The sequence below is a fragment of the Artemia sp. Qi Xiang Cuo genome, chromosome 2 (assembly GCF_049724085.1).
Source record: "Artemia sp. Qi Xiang Cuo chromosome 2, ASM4972408v1, whole genome shotgun sequence".
NCBI classification, from domain to species: domain Eukaryota; kingdom Metazoa; phylum Arthropoda; class Branchiopoda; order Anostraca; family Artemiidae; genus Artemia; species Artemia sp. Qi Xiang Cuo.
Genome location: NC_142795.1, coordinates 59,268,389 through 59,287,186, shown reverse-complemented (window position 1 = coordinate 59,287,186; position 18,798 = coordinate 59,268,389). Strand labels below are relative to the sequence as shown.

Sequence of the window (18,798 nt, the reverse complement as noted above, 5' to 3'; positions counted from 1 at the left end):
ACCTTCCCTGCGTTTTTCCTCTTCACATACTCCCTGGAACTCCTGTAGTGCGATTTCTTAGTTGTACCAGTGATGTCTTTAGTTGTTTGTTTTTGTTCAGATAGAAAACGAATTTGCTAGAGGAATATCTGGAGGGAGAGGAGGGAAAGGAACGAAATTGGTCTTGACATCTTGATTAAAGTGTTAACAATTTTATACTTGCTTGTGTCCTTTGAAGTAATCAGCCGTGGTTAATATGCACTGTCCCTGAGTTTTTCCTCTTCATATACTCCCTGGAACTCCTGTAGTGCGATCTCTTAGTTGTACCAGTGATCTCTTTAGTTGTTTGTTTTTGTTCAGATAGAAAACGAATTTGCTAGAGGAATATCTGGAGGGAGAGGAGGTAAAGGAACGAAATTGGTCTTGACATCTTGATTAAAGTGTTAACAATTTTATACTTGCTTGTGTCCTTTGAAGTACTCAGCCTTGGTTAATATGCACCTTCCCTGCGTTTTTCCTCTTCACATACTCCCTGGAACTCCTGTAGTGCGGTGTCTTAGTTGTACCAGTGATGTCTTTAGTTGTTTGTTTTTGTTCAGATAGAAAACGAATTTGCTAGAGGAATATCTGGAGGCAGAGGAGGGAAAGGAACGAAATTGGTCTTGACATCTTGATTAAAGTGTTAACAATTTTATACTTGCTTGTGTCCTTTGAAGTACTCAGCCTTGGTTAATATGCACCTTCCCTGCGTTTTTCCTCTTCACATACTCCCTGGAACTCCTGTAGTGCGGTGTCTTAGTTGTACCAGTGATGTCTTTAGTTGTTTGTTTTTGTTCAGATAGAAAACGAATTTGCTAGAGGAATATCTGGAGGGAGAGGAGGAAAGGAACGAAATTGGTCTTGACATCTTGATTAAAGTGTTAACAATTTTATACTTGCGTGTGTCCTTTGAAGTACTCAGCCTTGGTTAATATGCACCTTCCCTGCGTTTTTCCTCTTCACATACTCCCTGGAACTCCTGTAGTGCGGTGTCTTAGTTGTACCAGTGATCTCTTTAGTTGTTTGTTTTTGTTCAGATAGAAAACGAATTTGCTAGAGGAATATCCGGAGGGAGAGGAGGGAAAGGAACGAAATTGGTCTTGATATCTTGATTAAAGTGTTAACAATTTTATACTTGCTTGTGTCCTTTGAAGTACTCAGCCTTGGTTAATATGCACCTTCCCTGCGTTTTTCCTCTTCACATACTCCCTGGAACTCCTGTAGTGCGGTGTCTTGGTTGTACCAGTGATGTCTTTAGTTGTTTGTTTTTGTTCAGATAGAAAACGAATTTGCTAGAGGAATATCTGGAGGGAGAGGAGGGAAAGGAACGAAATAGGTCTTGACATCTTGATTAAAGTGTTAACAATTTTATAATTGCTTGTGTCCTTTGAAGTACTCAGCCTTGGTTAATATGCACCTTCCCTGCGTTTTTCCTCTTCACATACTCCCTGGAACTCCTGTAGTGCGGTGTCTTAGTTGTACCAGTGATGTCTTTAGTTGTTTGTTTTTGTTCAGATAGAAAACGAATTTGCTAGAGGAATATCCGGAGGGAGAGGAGGGAAAGGAACGAAATTGGTCTTGACATCTTGATTAAAGTGTTAACAATTTTATAATTGCTTGTGTCCTTTGAAGTACTCAGCCTTGGTTAATATGCACCTTCCCTGCGTTTTTCCTCTTCACATACTCCCTGGAACTCCTGTAGTGCGTTGTCTTAGTTGTACCAGTGATGTCTTTAGTTGTTTGTTTTTGTTCAGATAGAAAACGAATTTGCTAGAGGAATATCTGGAGGGAGAGGAGGGAAAGGAACGAAATTGGTCTTGACATCTTGATTAAAGTGTTAACAATTTTATACTTGCTTGTGTCCTTTGAAGTACTCAGCCTTGGTTAATATGCACTTTCCCTGCGTTTTTCCTCTTCATATACTCCCTGGAACTCCTGTAGTGCGATATCTTAGTTGTACCAGTGATCTCTTTAGTTGTTTGTTTTTGTTCAGATAGAAAACGAATTTGCTAGAGGAATATCTGGAGGGAGAGGAGGGAAAGGAACGAAATTGGTCTTGACATCTTGATTAAAGTGTTAACAATTTTATACTTGCTTGTGTCCTTTGAAGTACTCAGCCTTGGTTAATATGCACCTTCCCTGCGTTTTTCCTCTTCACATACTCCCTGGAACTCCTGTAGTGCGGTGTCTTAGTTGTACCAGTGATGTCTTTAGTTGTTTGTTTTTGTTCAGATAGAAAACGAATTTGCTAGAGGAATATCTGGAGGGAGAGGAGGGAAAGGAACGAAATTGGTCTTGACATCTTGATTAAAGTGTTAACAATTTTATACTTGCTTGTGTCCTTTGAAGAACTCAGCCTTGGTTAATATGCACTTTCCCTGAGTTTTTCCTCTTCACATACTCCCTGGAACTCCTGTAGTGCGGTGTCTTAGTTGTACCAGTGATGTCTTTAGTTGTTTGTTTTTGTTCAGATAGAAAACGAATTTGCTAGAGGAATATCTGGAGGGAGAGGAGGGAAAGGAACGAAATTGGTCTTGACATCTTGATTAAAGTGTTAACAATTTTATACTTGCTTGTGTCCTTTGAAGTACTCAGCCTTGGTTAATATGCACTTTCCCTGCGTTTTTCCTCTTCAAATACTCCCTGGAACTCCTGTAGTGCGATATCTTAGTTGTACCAGTGATCTCTTTAGTTGTTTGTTTTTGTTCAGATAGAAAACGAATTTGCTAGAGGAATATCTGGAGGGAGAGGAGGGAAAGGAACGAAATTGGTCTTGACATCTTGATTAAAGTGTTAACAATTTTATACTTGCTTGTGTCCTTTGAAGTACTCAGCCTTGGTTAATATGCACCTTCCCTGCGTTTTTCCTCTTCACATACTCCCTGGAACTCCTGTAGTGCGGTGTCTTAGTTGTACCAGTGATGTATTTAGTTGTTTGTTTTTGTTCAGATAGAAAACGAATTTGCTAGAGGAATATCTGGAGGGAGAGGAGGGAAAGGAACGAAATTGGTCTTGACATCTTGATTAAAGTGTTAACAATTTTATACTTGCTTGTGTCCTTTGAAGTACTCAGCCTTGGTTAATATGCACTGTCCCTGCGATTTTCCTCTTCATATACTCCCTGGAACTCCTGTAGTGCGATATCTTAGTTGTACCAGTGATCTCTTTAGTTGTTTGTTTTTGTTCAGATAGAAAACGAATTTGCTAGAGGAATATCTGGAGGGAGAGGAGGGAAAGGAACGAAATTGGTCTTGACATCTTGATTAAAGTGTTAACAATTTTGTACTTGCATGTGTCCTTTGAAGTACTCAGCCTTGGTTAATATGCACTTTCCCTGCGTTTTTCCTCTTCATATACTCCCTGGAACTCCTGTAGTGCGATATCTTAGTTGTACCAGTGATCTCTTTAGTTGTTTGTTTTTGTTCAGATAGAAAACGAATTTGCTAGAGGAATATCTGGAGGGAGAGGAGGGAAAGGAACGAAATTGGTCTTGACATCTTGATTAAAGTGTTAACAATTTTATACTTGCTTGTGTCCTTTGAAGTACTCAGCCTTGGTTAATATGCACCTTCCCTGCGTTTTTCCTCTTCACATACTCCCTGGAACTCCTGTAGTGCGGTGTCTTAGTTGTACCAGTGATGTCTTTAGTTGTTTGTTTTTGTTCAGAGAGAAAACAAATTTGCTAGAGGCATATCTGGAGGGAGAGGAAGGTGGGAACGTAATCTTTTCTGTTATTTGTCGAAAATTGGCAAACCAGAAGAGACGAGTGACTTGGAGCGTTGGCGTGTTGCTCAATCCAGCTTCTGTTTTCAAAAGCTCAGGCCTCGTCCGTCGCACATCTTCATCTTACAAGTCAAAACATGTCCGTAGAATTCATTGTTGACAGTCTGACCTAATAATAAAAATTGGTGATGAACAAGTTCACAACAGTCAAATAAAATAATAATTTCCACTTCGTGTTTGAGCGACTTATGTGTGCATTTTTTATGTACGGCGAAAGTCAACCAACCAATTTTGACGGTTTTGCAATGACATTTCTGTCATCATGAGCCAACCCATTTCTGTCATCTCTAACATTTGTGACAAATTTAATGTTGCAGCATTGCTCTACAAAATTCTTTATTTTTACTTTTTCACTACTTTGTAGAGAGATTGCTGCTCGTGTTCACTGAGCCGGTTCTGTTCAGCCCACTAGGGACTGTAGAGCAACAATAAAGATCTATTCCGGATGCGTGAGAAATCGAACATCCAAGCTATCAACTTTGATTTTGTTTGAGATCCAACATTGTAAAGCGATATCTTTTGGGATTAGTATCATAAAATTATTACTTCGGATAGTCGATGCATTCCAATTAGTTTTTTCGATATAATATATCTAGTTCCATTAGGAAAGAGATGGAGTTGCATCAATTTGTAGCTCAAATTCTTGGTCAGATTTACGTCTGATAATCGAGATCTTAACTTTTGCTTAGAACCATTTTCAGATATTTAATCTAAGGCAAAGATTTGAACCTTTTTCGACTTTGTTCGAAATTTTCATGGTAAATAATATTAATCATATAACATCAATTTTGACCCTTTCGAAAAGGGTGCGTAATTATTATATTCGTTAAAGGAATACTGTCAATCCTACTGGGCAAATGCTGCTCAGTACTGACCGCTGGAAAATCTTCAAAGCTAGCAAAGCTATATGATAGTCTGTGGACTTTAACCAGGTTAAGCCTGCTAAGATTGCCTTACGCTTAAAATATTCGCTCATTATATAGTTGTTGATGTCACCACGGATCCTGATGTACAAAAAGATGAAAAATATTTTTTTTTTTTTCAACAAGTGGATGATAATCCGTTATATATAAATCTGGAGTAATTTATCATTTAAATTTGTATTCTAGTGAACGCAGTCATCAATCACTCTTGACTACTTCTTAGATAGGTCATAAACACTCCTCTACTTCAGTCAATTCTAGCCACCAAAAATGATTCTCAGCTGCGAAATTAAAGCACATTAAATGTCCGATTATTTCACTGCATGGATAATGTAGAGAAATACCACCTCCATCCAAAGGAAGGATATGTTGCCAAAATCGTCATGGAGGAAGCAGATTGTTGCTGAAAGATTGCTTAAAATGTCGAGACGCAATTTATCTATCTTTTGTTTATGTTTATCCTTTATTTTAACCTTTTTTACTTCTCTGTTATCTTAATATTTTGTTTGTTTTCTTCAGTTTATATTTACAATTTCCTTTTCTCGTTTTAGTTGTCGATGATGAAGAAACAAATGTTATAACAGCTGGTGCTATTGTTACTGTCACAGTTTCTTTGTCAAGGAAATCATTTTCTTCCTTGTTGAATGTGGGAGGCGAATCCACTATTACTAGTGTACTACTAAATGAGCCTAAGATTAAGGAGGAAGAAGTTAAAGAGGAAAAAGAAGAAGAAGAAGTAAGTCTGTTTTACAATTTATAATGGGTTCTGTAACAATTCGGATTTGCATGTAAAACCCTTGTAATTCGAATATTTAAGGTTTGCTGACGAAAACTTAAAATATTCGATGTGAACTCATTGAAGCGTGCTACAGACTACTTCCTTCTGAAATTTTACGTTAATTTATCAAATCATAAGTGAAAATATATGCAGAACTTTAGGTTAATTTGAATGCATTAAGAAAGTAATAGGAGAGTTTTTAATAGAAGAAAGGAAATGTATTTATTTTGTTGTGAAGGTTTTCTATATTTTTAGCTGTTTCTTTTGCTCTTTCTTTTTGATTAATTCACTTTGGATTAAAAATTATCAGATTTGGAAAACACCAGAAAAGCGGTGAAACTCAATTTTTATCAGAAAATCTCAAAAAACTTAAATTTAGAAAAATGAACTCGTAATTCGTGAAAAAATACGGTAAAGGAAATTTTTTTTTGCAAATGGGGCAAAAGCTATAATACACATGCGTCTAAATATAGTAGGAACTAACCCAGTAGCCTTTTACTCTTTTAAAAAATAATATTTCTCTCAGATAACCAGAATCACGTCATGACCCTTAAGTTTTCATATCAGTAAGGCTCCTAATGGGTGTAAATGAAAAAACGGATTTCGCATTATTACGAATAAGCCTAACAAGATAGAAAAAGAGAGAATAAATCACTAACGTAACTAGTCTGCGCTGTCTTTGTGCTACATCGATTTTGAGAATGTAGTTTGCAATAATATACACGCAAGCCGGCAACAAAAATGGTAACTGTTATTTTACTTTTTATTAATTTATTGCTCTACAATCTAAATTATGCTCCTGATGGAAATTTTGATTTAAAATGAATTTAATACAAATTGCCAACAAACCTGGAAAAGTTTATTAAATAATTCCTTAATACATATTATAAGGATTATTAGAATATGAGTGTTAATGCTCATTCATTCTTATTAATTCAATCTTTTATCTCCATTTTTCACAATTTGATGAAGAGTGTGTAAAAGTTAATTTACCAAATGTGCTAGTTAACCCTATTCAGAAAAATTTAATACAAAGCTAATACTCACCTGGAACGAAAAAAAAAAATAATTTTTGTCTAATATTATTAAGTTTTGTCGCACCTAGAACACGCTCCTATCTTACATGTAGTGTGGTGATAATTGAAAGTCATGATAGAATAAAAATGTTGGTGATAGATTAAAAATGATTTTTTCTTTGTTTTTATTTGCTGAAATTTACTGAAGGTTAAAAAGATTTATAAAAATAAGCTTATGGTATTGCCTTAAAATGTTTCAAATTAGCAAGATACTTTTAATTATTTTTAATTCTAATAAAATGGAATAATGAATTGCTTCATTTTATTTTTGGATCCTCTAGTTTGTCCTTCTTTATACAATCTGTCAGGTTGTTTGATTATTTCACAACGTCATTTTGGCTGAAAAGCGGTTTAACATCGGGATATGCTTTTAATATACACAAGATGGATGGATGTATCATCCCATGGAAATGGCTTTTTACGATTTTTTAACAATCAGATCACGATTTTTTTTATTTACCAATTCGTCTTTCTATGTTCAGTCTGTAACGCTCTTAGACTGACATCGCAACGTCATTAACAAAGTAACTTAATTAACATCTCAACTTCATGATTTGCTCAAAATGTGTTAACTTGTGAATATATTTAGCATGGAAGGATGAATCACCCTGCGTAAATGTAAATTTTCTTAGGAACTGAATTACTGTTTCCTCTTCACATTCCTCCTGTTTAGGAGAATAGGCAAACGAGTTGCCTCATCGTCTTCTCCTTCATCTTTTGGTATGTTTTTTTTGTTAAAATTTTTGCTTTCTGTTGTAAAGAAATGTATGCTGAAATAGATCAGATACGAATAGAGAATAAACTCTTTTTTAGAAAGCGAAAAACTGTTTCAAATAATAGGTAAACGGATCGTCTCTTTAGTCCAGGACATATTTCTCGGAAAATATTTTGCAGCTTTAGCCGAAAAATACAACTTAAGCTTCTTTAATCATATTTAAGCGTATTTACTCTTCAGGTCCTATAATTTATTTTCCTTTTTTTTAGTTTCATGATCACTGCAACCGTGACAGTAATATGTTTTATTGTTGATTTCTGGATAATTTCTGTTTTATTTGCATTTTAAACTGTATTTATAATTCTGATACAAATACTTATGATTGACGATTTGTGCAAACCATAAACAAACATTCTGCGTTTTGTAAATGTTCAAACTCAATTCCAGGCCCTAGGAAGCATAACCTTACCGAGAAGTTGATTGACCTTGAACACCCAACAAGATTCTTTCTTGATGATCAGTAAATGCAGAAATGCATTTCTTTGATCCGATATATCTGTAATTTTGAACCAAAATTTCACCATTTCCGTTGAAATTTTAAATCTAAGAGAGATTCGCCTCAGATATCCCTTTAGTGCTAAAGAATCGAAAGCACAGTGAAACCTAAAGATATTTTTGTGAAACTTGGGTCGTAAGGAGTTAACCAATTCACCTGCATTTTGACCTCTTAAGTTGGCCCCATAATGCAGTTTAGGGATAGTTTTGGTGTTGATGATATATTCGAGAGTACTTATAGTCCAGCAAAACTAGGAAAAAAGGCCAAACCTTCGAATTTGAGAAACACAAATGTTTTTGGCATCAAAATATTCAGAAAAATTTGCTTAAGAACTTATACAACGGAAAAATCAGAGGGAAGTGAAAAACCAGAATCTTTATGTAGTATTTGGCGGATTGAAAGGTCGTTTCCTATCAATTGAAGTCAAGGGGGAAATGACTTAAGAATTGAAAAATTCCATCACTTAGTTCCTGATTTCCACCCTAAGTGAGGTCAGAGGGGGGGGGGGTCAGAATCTTAATTTGTGCAGTTTTTGGTGGATTGAAAGGTTCTTTCCTATTAATTCAAGTCTGGGGAGACCGAAGATGACACAAGAATGAAAAAATTCCGTCACTTAGTTTCCGATTTCCACCCTAAGCGAGGTCAGAGGGTGGGGGAATTAGGTTCATAATTTGTGCAGTATTTGGTGGATTGAAAGGTCGCTTACTATTAGTTTAAATCTGGAGAGACCGAAAATGACATAAGAATGAAAAAATTTAATCACTTAGCACTTCCACCCTAAGCGATAATATAATACATAATTAAAAAAAATATATAATTGAAACGCCGTTTCCTATTAGTTCAAGTCTGGGGAGACCAAAAATGACATCAGAATTGAAAAATTCAATCACTTAGTACCCCACTTCCACCCTAGGCGAGGTCAGAGGGGGATGAAAAGTCAGAATCTTAATTTGTGCAATAGTCGTACACAAATCAACACCAAAATGTTCAAAAAAACTTAATAATATATCAAAAATCACTTGAAATCGCCCGTGCAGAAACACCCCTTTTTTAGGGAAAAGGGGGGGGGGGAATCTCGAATGTAATTGTTTGCAATATGTTCTGGATTAAAAGGTTGTTTCCTATTTATTCAAGTCCGGGAAGACCAAAAATTACATCACAATTGAGACATTATATTATTTAATGCCCTGTTTCCACCCTAAGCATGGTCAGAGGGGGATAAAAAATCGGAATCCTAATTTATGTAGTATTCGCACACAAATGAACACCAAAATGTTCAAACAAATTTGCTTAATAAGATATGCGGAATCGCTCGAAATCTGGGGAAAGCTGGAAGTCTGAAGACTGGGGCTGAAAACTCTCGTCAAACGGTTATGTACCCATTATGACTGATGCACCGCCTGCTCCAGAAAGCCTTCTCAAGCTGATTCTCTGCAGCTGTAAAAGTGACCGTGAGAGCTTTCGATGCGCCTGCAAAAAGAGTGACCTTTTCTGCAGTATTACTTATAGCCAGTGCCATAGAACACGCTGCCTCAACGTTTTTTTGGACCATTATAATCTCGATAATCAATGGGATTAAGCCAAATTTTGCGTTTTATTCAATAGCTTTTTAATCAAAGCGAAGTTGTGAATCTTTCAGAGTCATAGTAATCGAAAACGAAGTTGAGATTGAAGTGTTCCTGTTTGCTCTTTTTTTTCTTTAGTTATTACTTTTCCTGTTTTTTTTTTTTTTTTTTTTTTTTTTTTACAATGAAAACCGAATTGGTTCCATCCAGGAACGAAGTCAAAAATGACAATTTTCTGATATTCTCATCCCCCCTCTCCCAAGTGCTAAAGGGTAAGAGTGGGGGGTGAAAATAAGAGTGGGAGAGTCAAGACAGGCCTTAGAGAGAATTTGAAGAAAATCTTCTATTCATATTTGCACTCTTTAGCCCTGAAAAAAAGAAGAAACTTCCAGCAAAAAATATCGTTGTAAGTAAAATTACCTCCCCGCCACACCTTTGAAGTCAAGTTGATACTAATAGATAGGCCCAATATTAGTTCATATTGGAGTTCATAAGCATGAAATTGCAATGAAGCAGTGTTAAAACCAAGAGTAGGCCAAGAGCAAAAAAGGGTGCTTTCACTCTCCTCTGACCTCGCTTAGAGTGGAAATGGGGTACTAAATAATGTAATTTTTCAATTCTGATTTCATTTTTGGTCTACCCAGATTTGAATTGATAGGAAACGACCTTTCGAATATAGCACAAATTAAGATCCTGACCCCCCCCCTCCCCCAACCTCGCGTAGGGTAGAAATAGGGTAGTAAGTGATGGAATTTTCCAATTCCAATGTAATTTTCAGTCTCCCCAGACATGAATTAATAGGGACCGATTTTTTAATCCGGAAAATATTGCAGAAATTTAAATTCAAGATTTTCCCCTCTTTTCTCTGATAAAAGGGTATTTCTGCTCGGTTGATTTTGGTCGATTTCGAATATGTTATTAAGTAATTTTTTCTGAATATTTTGGTGCCAAAAACATGTCTGTTGCTCAAATGCTGGGTCAAAACTGTATTTTTGCTGGACTATAAGAACATTGGAATCCGCTAAAGACTCACTTTGGTGCAATGCATAAAGAGCTGATACTCTACTGGCAGACATAACTTTTACATGTTTCTTCCTTGATAGATAACTGTAGCCCATGAGAATTGAGCCTATCACAGGTCCTTGAGAAATAAACTTTTTAACCCTATTCATCTTTATTATTACACTGGAAAAATAATATTTCAGACTTTGCAATATTAAGTTTGATTCTTAGGCTTAGATACTCTGCTGTGAGTTTAATTCACTTTCTCAGTTGAGTTGGTTCTTAAGCTGTGGTAGCTTGGTATTAATATTTTTACTTCTGTATCAGTTAATTTCTATTTGATGCTTGCTGATGTTGAAGAGGAAACTAAAAGCTGGCTATGCTATAATCGTCTCGAATCTTGGTCAGTGTTCCCGTGAGCCTTTAGCTAGACTTTATTCCATGAATTTGGACTATTAGGTAGATTTTTTCTATTAGGTTTGCACCCATTATTTAAGAATCAAGACATTCGAAATATACGAGTTGCGTATTTTCATTATAGCTGGTGTTTTTCGCTTGGTGGTATAGCTACTGAAAGATCGTTCATAATTTCGGAGCTACTCTGATGTTTAGATGTTATTAAAAGTCGGATGCGGCTAGGTTTTTATCGCCCTCTTGTTTAATTGTTTTGATGCATTTCTTTTGTAGTTTTTGTCATAGGGAAAATTAATATATTTTCTCTGTTTTTTTTTTGTTTTTTTTTTATTTGTGTTACTCAAATTCTCCTGCATGTAAAGAGGGTTTGAATGGATTATTGTTATTGTTATTACTATGCTCATCCCCCCAGAATGCTTCGAAACAATAAATCTAATGAAAGGCAAAGGAAATCCTATTTTAGACAACTAAACACAATCACTATCGCCACTATCGGACGCTTCACTCGGGATCTAAAAAGGCCTTATACCTCCTCCCCCTTTCTTACCTTTGTAAAAATTTAAATGTCAGTCCTTTAAGGATTACAATTCTATTAGAAGCGGAATATCCTGCTTTAAATTTCCCTTATTATTTCCTTGTAGAATAGCTATAGGATTAAAAAGAATGTAGCTATGTACTCTGAGAGGTAAATCTGGTGATGAGGAGAAACAGGTTGGGCTCTTTATGAGGGACGAAATAAATTAAATCAGTCTGAATCATTCTTTGCGCTGCTTCGAAGATTTTTTGCTTGTTCTGGGAATAATTGTATCAGGGTTCAGGTCAGGTAATACCTGTCTTCGTCAAACTTTTACCCGGGGAGGAACAAGAGTAAGATAATTATAAAATAATGCGTATTTGTTCGCTGCTTCGTGTACATAGCATGAATTTCTCTGTAAACTGTATTTTTTTTTTTTTTTTTTTTTTTTTTTTTTTTTTTTATAGAAGAAGAAAACCCCTGTATGGAAGCCAAAGAACAAGTCCAGGAAAGGAGGGGCTGGTAAAAAGGCCTCCAAAAAGCCTAGTCAACACAACAATGTCACTAAAACGCCCCTGGAACAGGCTCCTGAAGAAAAGAACGAGGACAAGAAGGAAAATACAACCCCAAAGAAAAGGGTAAGATAGTTTTTACTTTCTCTTTGTCACTTTTCTCTCTCTCTCTCTCTCTGTTAGTCCCTCTCCCCCTCCCCCTCTCTCTCACTATGTTTCTCTGTCTGTTGTATAATATAGCATTCTTCATCGGCTGTTGAAGAAAGAACCATCTTTATCTTTGTTTTTAGATCTCCAGACCATATTCTGCGTTATCATACATATGCTCGACATATCTGTGGTTAAAAAGTTGTATGTTGTCATTGTTCTATAAAGAAATTAAATCGTGGAAATTAAATACGCATGCTCGACACATTTGTGGCTAAAAAGTTATGTGTTATATCGCTGTTCTATAAGGAAATTAGATCGTGGTTTCGTCAATATTGATCAGAACTTTCAACTATTAGGCAATCATTCTATGTTAGATGAAACTTACCGACCATTATTAAGTGTAGATTGCTTTCTAATATACGAACAAAATGTGAAAACCGGAAGGCTGGTATGTTGCAGAATGAAAAAATGAAACAGTCCACCTTTCAAGTGAATGCATTTGTTAGTTTTGAGGAGGAATTTAATGAAATGTCCTTTGAATTCACTACATCAAAATTTGAGAGTTTTTGTGATTTTTTTATTCGGGGGTTTCTGTGAATTTTTTAAGGCTTCGAACAAAGCTGTCTATGAATTTCTTACCAATCGAGTGAGAAATGAATTACATCTTCCTGATTTTAGTGCTGGTCCTGACCGTCCTAGATCCTCCTGCATGTACTTCGTATTTAGGTAAATCTGAAGAAAGATGATAGGGAGGCTAAGGTCTAGAATTTTAAGTCAGTATTGAGACTAACTATATGGCCTTCAAAGGCGCTTTTTAGCCCATCTTGGGGTTTGTTTCAGGATTTTAGCTTCCCACCTGGTGGCAACTGTCAAAGTTGAACCAGATTCCTCAAGAAGGAGGTTCTGGTAATGCTTCTGACTGAAAATGTAGCTTGCACTGTGCATTTGAGGGTTTGCCTCATAGTAGCATCCTTAGTGGGGTTGGAGGGTCTGAGGAGCTATTTCTCATCATTTAGACCTTCTCCCGGATGGAGAATGCTTTTTTCGCTCACAAATTCTACAATGATCGTTTTACAGATCAACTAACTGCGCTTATCTATTTTGTTCTCGTACTAGCTACGGTAACATTGTTGTAGCATTGTGAATTGAGTCTTTGCTTGAAAATACGGGGCCTGGGGTTCAACCCCCACCGCAGTAAGGTTGGGTGGCAAGCTTGCTACTTTTTCCTTGGTAAAAAAGAGCAAGAAACTGAAACGTCGACTTGACGCCCTATGCGCCAGCAATGGCTCAGGAAGATCTTCATCCTTTTTACTAGATACGGTATTCTCTCCCTGGTTAAAATTGATACTGCTTAGTTGTGAGTGTATTCACTTGTGTTACATTGCCATTTGATATGATATCTTTTGTGTTTTCAGGCCCAAGCCAAAAAACAAACGAAGAAAAATGGAAGTGATAGTGAAGACTCTGAGATTGAAGATGATGAAAGGGATTCAGATTCAGAGGATAGTATATCTCAAGATGATAAAGTAAGCAATTAAATGGCAAATATTTTTGCTTGCAACTCTCATTATTCATACTCCACTATTGCCCATTGACACGAGGGAAACTACTTTTTTTTCTTTTGTTAAAGGAATTCAAATGTTACTTTCTTTACTCACAATTTTTTTTTGTTTGAGCTGAAATTGTACATATGTGACAAAAAATTAGGGGCATTCTTTGGGTAATATTTTATAAAATATTAACTTTTGATAAAACTCTTACATATTTAATGCTAATCATCTATTTAAGTATGCTCATAAGTACTAATTTTGCTTTTTTATGTAGAACTGTATTTCACTGACTCCAACACTAACGCTGCTAAGAATAATTTTGACTTCTAACTTCTAGTTTTTGATTTTGCTGCAACTCCTTTCGCTACAAATATACTGCTGACTTTAAATTAAAGACTTCTACTTTTAAACTCCGTAAGCTTCTGCGAAATTCCTCATTTTCCTTGGCATTTTCCTTTTTACAATTTTTGTTAGTTTTTAGTCATTTTTTTTTTCCGGTGACTTCAATGCATTGGTGTTAATTCTACTGGATAGTTAACATCTCTTCTTTTTCTTGTAGTCTGAAAACAAACGAGGTGATGAAGATGATGAGGATTGGGATAAATTCCAAAATCCACTCAATAAACGGCAAAAAGCATTAGAAGGAAAATCTAGGATATCACATTCCGTCCATTGTCCCTATTTTCCGGAGGTAAGCACTTTCCGCATCACCTAGTATGATTATAGAAAAAAAAGTAGCATTTTTTCCCGTAAGTTATTGCAAACACAACTGCAAATAGGTTCCCATTCTTGTGGTAGGGGGGGAGGGGGATTAAAGAAGCTCATTTTCAAAGCCAAGATTTTCTGGAAAGGGGTCCTTCCGATAAGTTTCTGGTGGAGACTCCCGCAATCCGAACTGTGCGTCCGTAAAATCAACAATATATGTCTGAAATTATAAAAAAAAACTTTTTATCGACAGTGGGATACCCAGAACCGTAGATCTAAAATTCATGCCGGCCTTTATCTGTACTTCCAAAATATGTGAGATAAAAGCTCTTATGCTCATATATTTTATAATCTAGCACCATTTTCCAAGCGAATGAGTTTTCCTGAAAATGTATTAAAAATTGTAGAAATTCGTAAACACTACAAGCGTATATATATAATGCGTATAAGTGCTAGGAATATTTTTTGTTCCAGACTGAGGTTTGAAGCAATATAATTGATGTATGGAGCTCGTGCATACCAAACACTTTAGTTTTGCTCAACTGGTCCATGCTCTTGATGAATTATTTCTTTTGAACTTGAAAATTGATAGTAGAATTGACCCCTGGTATTACACGAGTGGGCTGTTTCCCAGCCTGTTGCTGTCTAATCCCAGCTTTTACGGAAATTGTAGTTGTTATGCTGACAAGCAGTTGTTACCGCATGCTAAAGTTTTTATGGAATCATTTGTTGTTACCAGCTGGCTTAACTACTGTAATTACTGAATATTATCAAGCTGGTGGTACATACTCTGTCAGAACTATTAATTTTTTTCGTTAATCCCATAATTTAATTTATTGTATTCATCTTTTTAACCTAACTTACAAATAGAGTTGCTTAAATATCTGCATTTACCGACTGAGAGCGAGATTTCGGTAATCAAAATTTCAATAGTTGTTATGTTAGTATTTTTTATCTTCAATTAATGTTATTATTCTTATCTTTTATTAAACTTAAAGAATGAGCCGGTAAAATCACAACGCTTCGCACCGTGGTTTTATGTAGCGTGTTCGTAGAGAGAGAATATTTATGTTCGAATTCGGGATACAGATATATCGCTATTTTTGTCATAAGAATATATGAAGTTAATGAAGTCTAGATTATCAAACAGTTCGTAGTAACGAACTGTAAGTAAGAAGTGACGCGGCTCAATAGTAACCAAAACTCTAAAAAACGGAATTTTCATATCAATTGATATATCAAAAGAATTGGCTTATTATGCTGATTCCAAATATGTAATATTTATTAAATTTAGTGTTACCCATCTGTTACCCAGAGCCTGAAAAATTTGCCAGATTTTAGAAAAAGGGAGAAAACATCCCCTAAAAGTCAAAGAATCTTAATGAAAACCATTTCATCAGATACAGCGTATCAGAGAATCCTATTGTAGAGGTTCCAAGCTCCTATCAGCAAAAATGTGGAATGTTGTATTTTTGCCTGAAGAAAGATCACAGATGCGTGTTTATTTGTTTTTGTTTAGGGGTAATCGTGTTGAACCAATGGTCCTAGAGTATCGTAAGAGGGCTCATTTGAACGGAAATTAAAAGTTCTAGTGCTCTTTTTAAGTGACCGAAGAATTAAAGGGCTGATCCAAATTTTGAAATAACCGTTTTATTCAGTATAGTTGAAAGGTACAATAACTATGTCTTTGGAGATGAAATGACCCCCCAGGACCACCGGAGGAAAGATTTTGAGTCATGAAATTTGTCCATTATATATATATATATATATATATATATATATATATATATATATATATATATATATATATATATATATATATATATATATATATATATATATATATATATATATATATATATATATATATATATATATATATATATATATATATATATATATATAGTATTTGTTATAGGGAAGTATACCAACATTTTTCAGGGGGGGGGGGTATTCTGGGGTTTATTTTTTACGGGGATAATTTACCATTGGGATGGAAGTTTTGGTGGGTGAACTTTCCAGGGGAAAATTTTACATGGGGGGGGGGTTTTTACGTGGCGGGGGGGATTTCCCACGGGAGAAATTATCCACGGGGGAATTATGACTAGGAGAAATTCTCCATGTGGATATTTTCTGTAATTGAAACTTTCCGTTGAGGGGGGGGGGGTAGATTTCCTGAAATATTTTTACCACAGGGAGGGTCCTCCCATGACCTTAAAAAAGATAAATAATTAAATAAAAACACGTCTTTCTTTAAATGAAAGTATGCCAATGAGTATTTTTCAGGCGGAATCGTAAGCAAGACATTTTCTGGAGGAATTTCCTTGCGCAAGAATTTTACATGGGAGGAAATTTCTATGGAAAAATCACTTGGGGGGGGGGTCCACGGAGGGGTGTGGATTTCCTGAGGATTATTTGAAAAAATCAGAAATTGAATTAAAAAAAAATAAGTTTTTTCTGCTAAAAGTAAGAAGCAACACTAAAACTTAAAGCGAATAGAAATTATTCCGTATATGAGGGGGCCTGCCCCCTTTTTAATATTCGTACGCTAAAGTTCAACCTTTTGTCTCAATTCTTTAACAACGACTCCTGAAACACAGGGCCGTGTAATTAAATTCAGAACCATTTTTAAGTTCTTAAAAAACTTTAGCGTGAAGAGATTGAGGAGGGGCAGCCCCCCTAATATATGTAATAATTTCTGTTGGTTTTAAGTTTTAATGTTGCTCCTTACTTTCAGTTGGAAAAAACGTGTTTCTTTCTATTTAATAACTAGTTAGACTCCATCATCACATGTCTCTCTTATAAGAGTTTATTACTATAGTGTTTTTTTTGTGAATGTTTTGCTTTTAATACTTAATGCGTCTGTTGTTGTTGGGAATTGACAGTAATTGTTCGCTTTTTTTGTGTGTTTGTGTGTGTATCCTGCTTAAGTTTACTTATAATATTAAAAGCAATGGAAACTTATCACGATTATTCCTAATTTTACAGTTCAATACCTTATGAGCTTAATTCGTATGTTTAACAGTAATTAAGTTTTTTCTCAAGTCAAGATATTAAAATGTTGATTTTTTTATGTGATATTTATTGTGCTTTCTCTTGTATGTGCCCCCATAACATATTTGTTTTGTGATAGTAATATAAAATAAATTATTTTTATAACATATCTTTTTTCGAAGAAATATTTCTATCCCTGGAGTTATGGTTGACATAGAAGGATATTCCTTCTGTTTCAGGAAATTTTTCCCTTGTTTGTAATCTATAAATCGAGTGCGTTTTGCCTCTAAGAAACGAGTGTTATGGGGATCAAAATTACGCTTTGATCTTTGTGTTTTAAGCTTAGAAATTCTATTTTTCTCATCATCCTGAATTATCTTATTCAACGGAAAATTAAATTTCGTTTTGAACGAGCTGGTTGCATAAACTTTTTTTTGGATATATCGTTGCGGAAACTTATGTTTCCTATATGTCTTAGTATTCAACGTCGATCAAAGGTCTTCTCACAATTTGCTGGGAGGTTCCCAGAATTAGTGCAATCAGACATCGCGCAGTGTATACTTTTTGCCTTTTTATAATGGCACCTTACTGCACCATATCTGCTATTTTTTTTTATTGTGCCCTCTCTTTACTTGAAAAGCTGCGCTCTTTTTACTTAATCGTTATTTACGTTTTTAATATTTAAAATATTGCTGCAAACAAATGTTTATCAAACTCTATTTTATTAACATTAGCGTACTTGATTAATGTTAGTCTTGTTTTTTTTATTATTTTTAGCATAAATCGTGGTTTTGAAACAGGATTTGGAACAGTGGGCATACAAAAATCCCCTTTCTTATGCTTCACATGAGTTTAATTTTAAGTTTCACTTTTTTGGCCGGAAACGACATTTCTTATCCCAGTTTAAAAGTTATTTGCAAATGAAAACTACTTTTAGTTGCAAATAACAACAATGAACTTGATCTTGATCCGAAAGTAAAACTAGGTATGGAAGCTTTGACGAACCCAACAAAAATAAAATAAAAAGACAGCTTAGACCCGTTTGGAAGATTGGCTGTATTGTAATCTCTCTTACATAAACGGGATTATTTTTTTTCCTATAATCTAAGTTAGAAACCAATTTTGCCTTTATATTTTGTAAGTTTGATGCTTCGGTCGACTGTTGAATATCTTTGGTTTGTTCGTTGCTCGCATGCATTCACATCAAACCTTGCCTTTGCTGTATTTATTCAGTATAGTGACATAACTGTATTATCCCAACAGAGGTATTTCTCTAAAAGTTTCATGCTAAACCCAACTAATAGAAGTTAACCTGTTTTTTTCTTAATAGCCGACTTGTCTTAGCACTTTAAACATCCGAGCTAATTATTTCTTGAGCTTTTCTTACAGTTTCGTTGTGTCGGCACAACGAAATCTTCAGTCTTTGTCGTCTGACATTTTATGGACATCTTTATAGTTATCCCACAAATTATATAAATTATCAAACAGTTCATGGTAACGAACTGTAAGTAAGGAGCGACCCGGCTCAATAGTAACCGAAACT

General features: G+C 35.3%; 1 protein-coding gene across 1 annotated transcript in view; it reads left to right on the top strand.

Moving 5' to 3' along the window:
- LOC148955442 (translocation protein SEC63 homolog) overlaps positions 1-18,798 on the top strand; it is a 105,247-nt gene that overhangs the window by 39,384 nt on the left and 47,065 nt on the right. The window contains exons 7-10 of the mRNA XM_089102269.1: positions 5,276-5,460; positions 11,812-11,982; positions 13,422-13,532; positions 14,116-14,247. Coding sequence (XP_088958395.1) covers positions 5,276-5,460; positions 11,812-11,982; positions 13,422-13,532; positions 14,116-14,247 — 599 coding nt within the window. The remainder of the gene's footprint in view (positions 1-5,275; positions 5,461-11,811; positions 11,983-13,421; positions 13,533-14,115; positions 14,248-18,798) is intronic.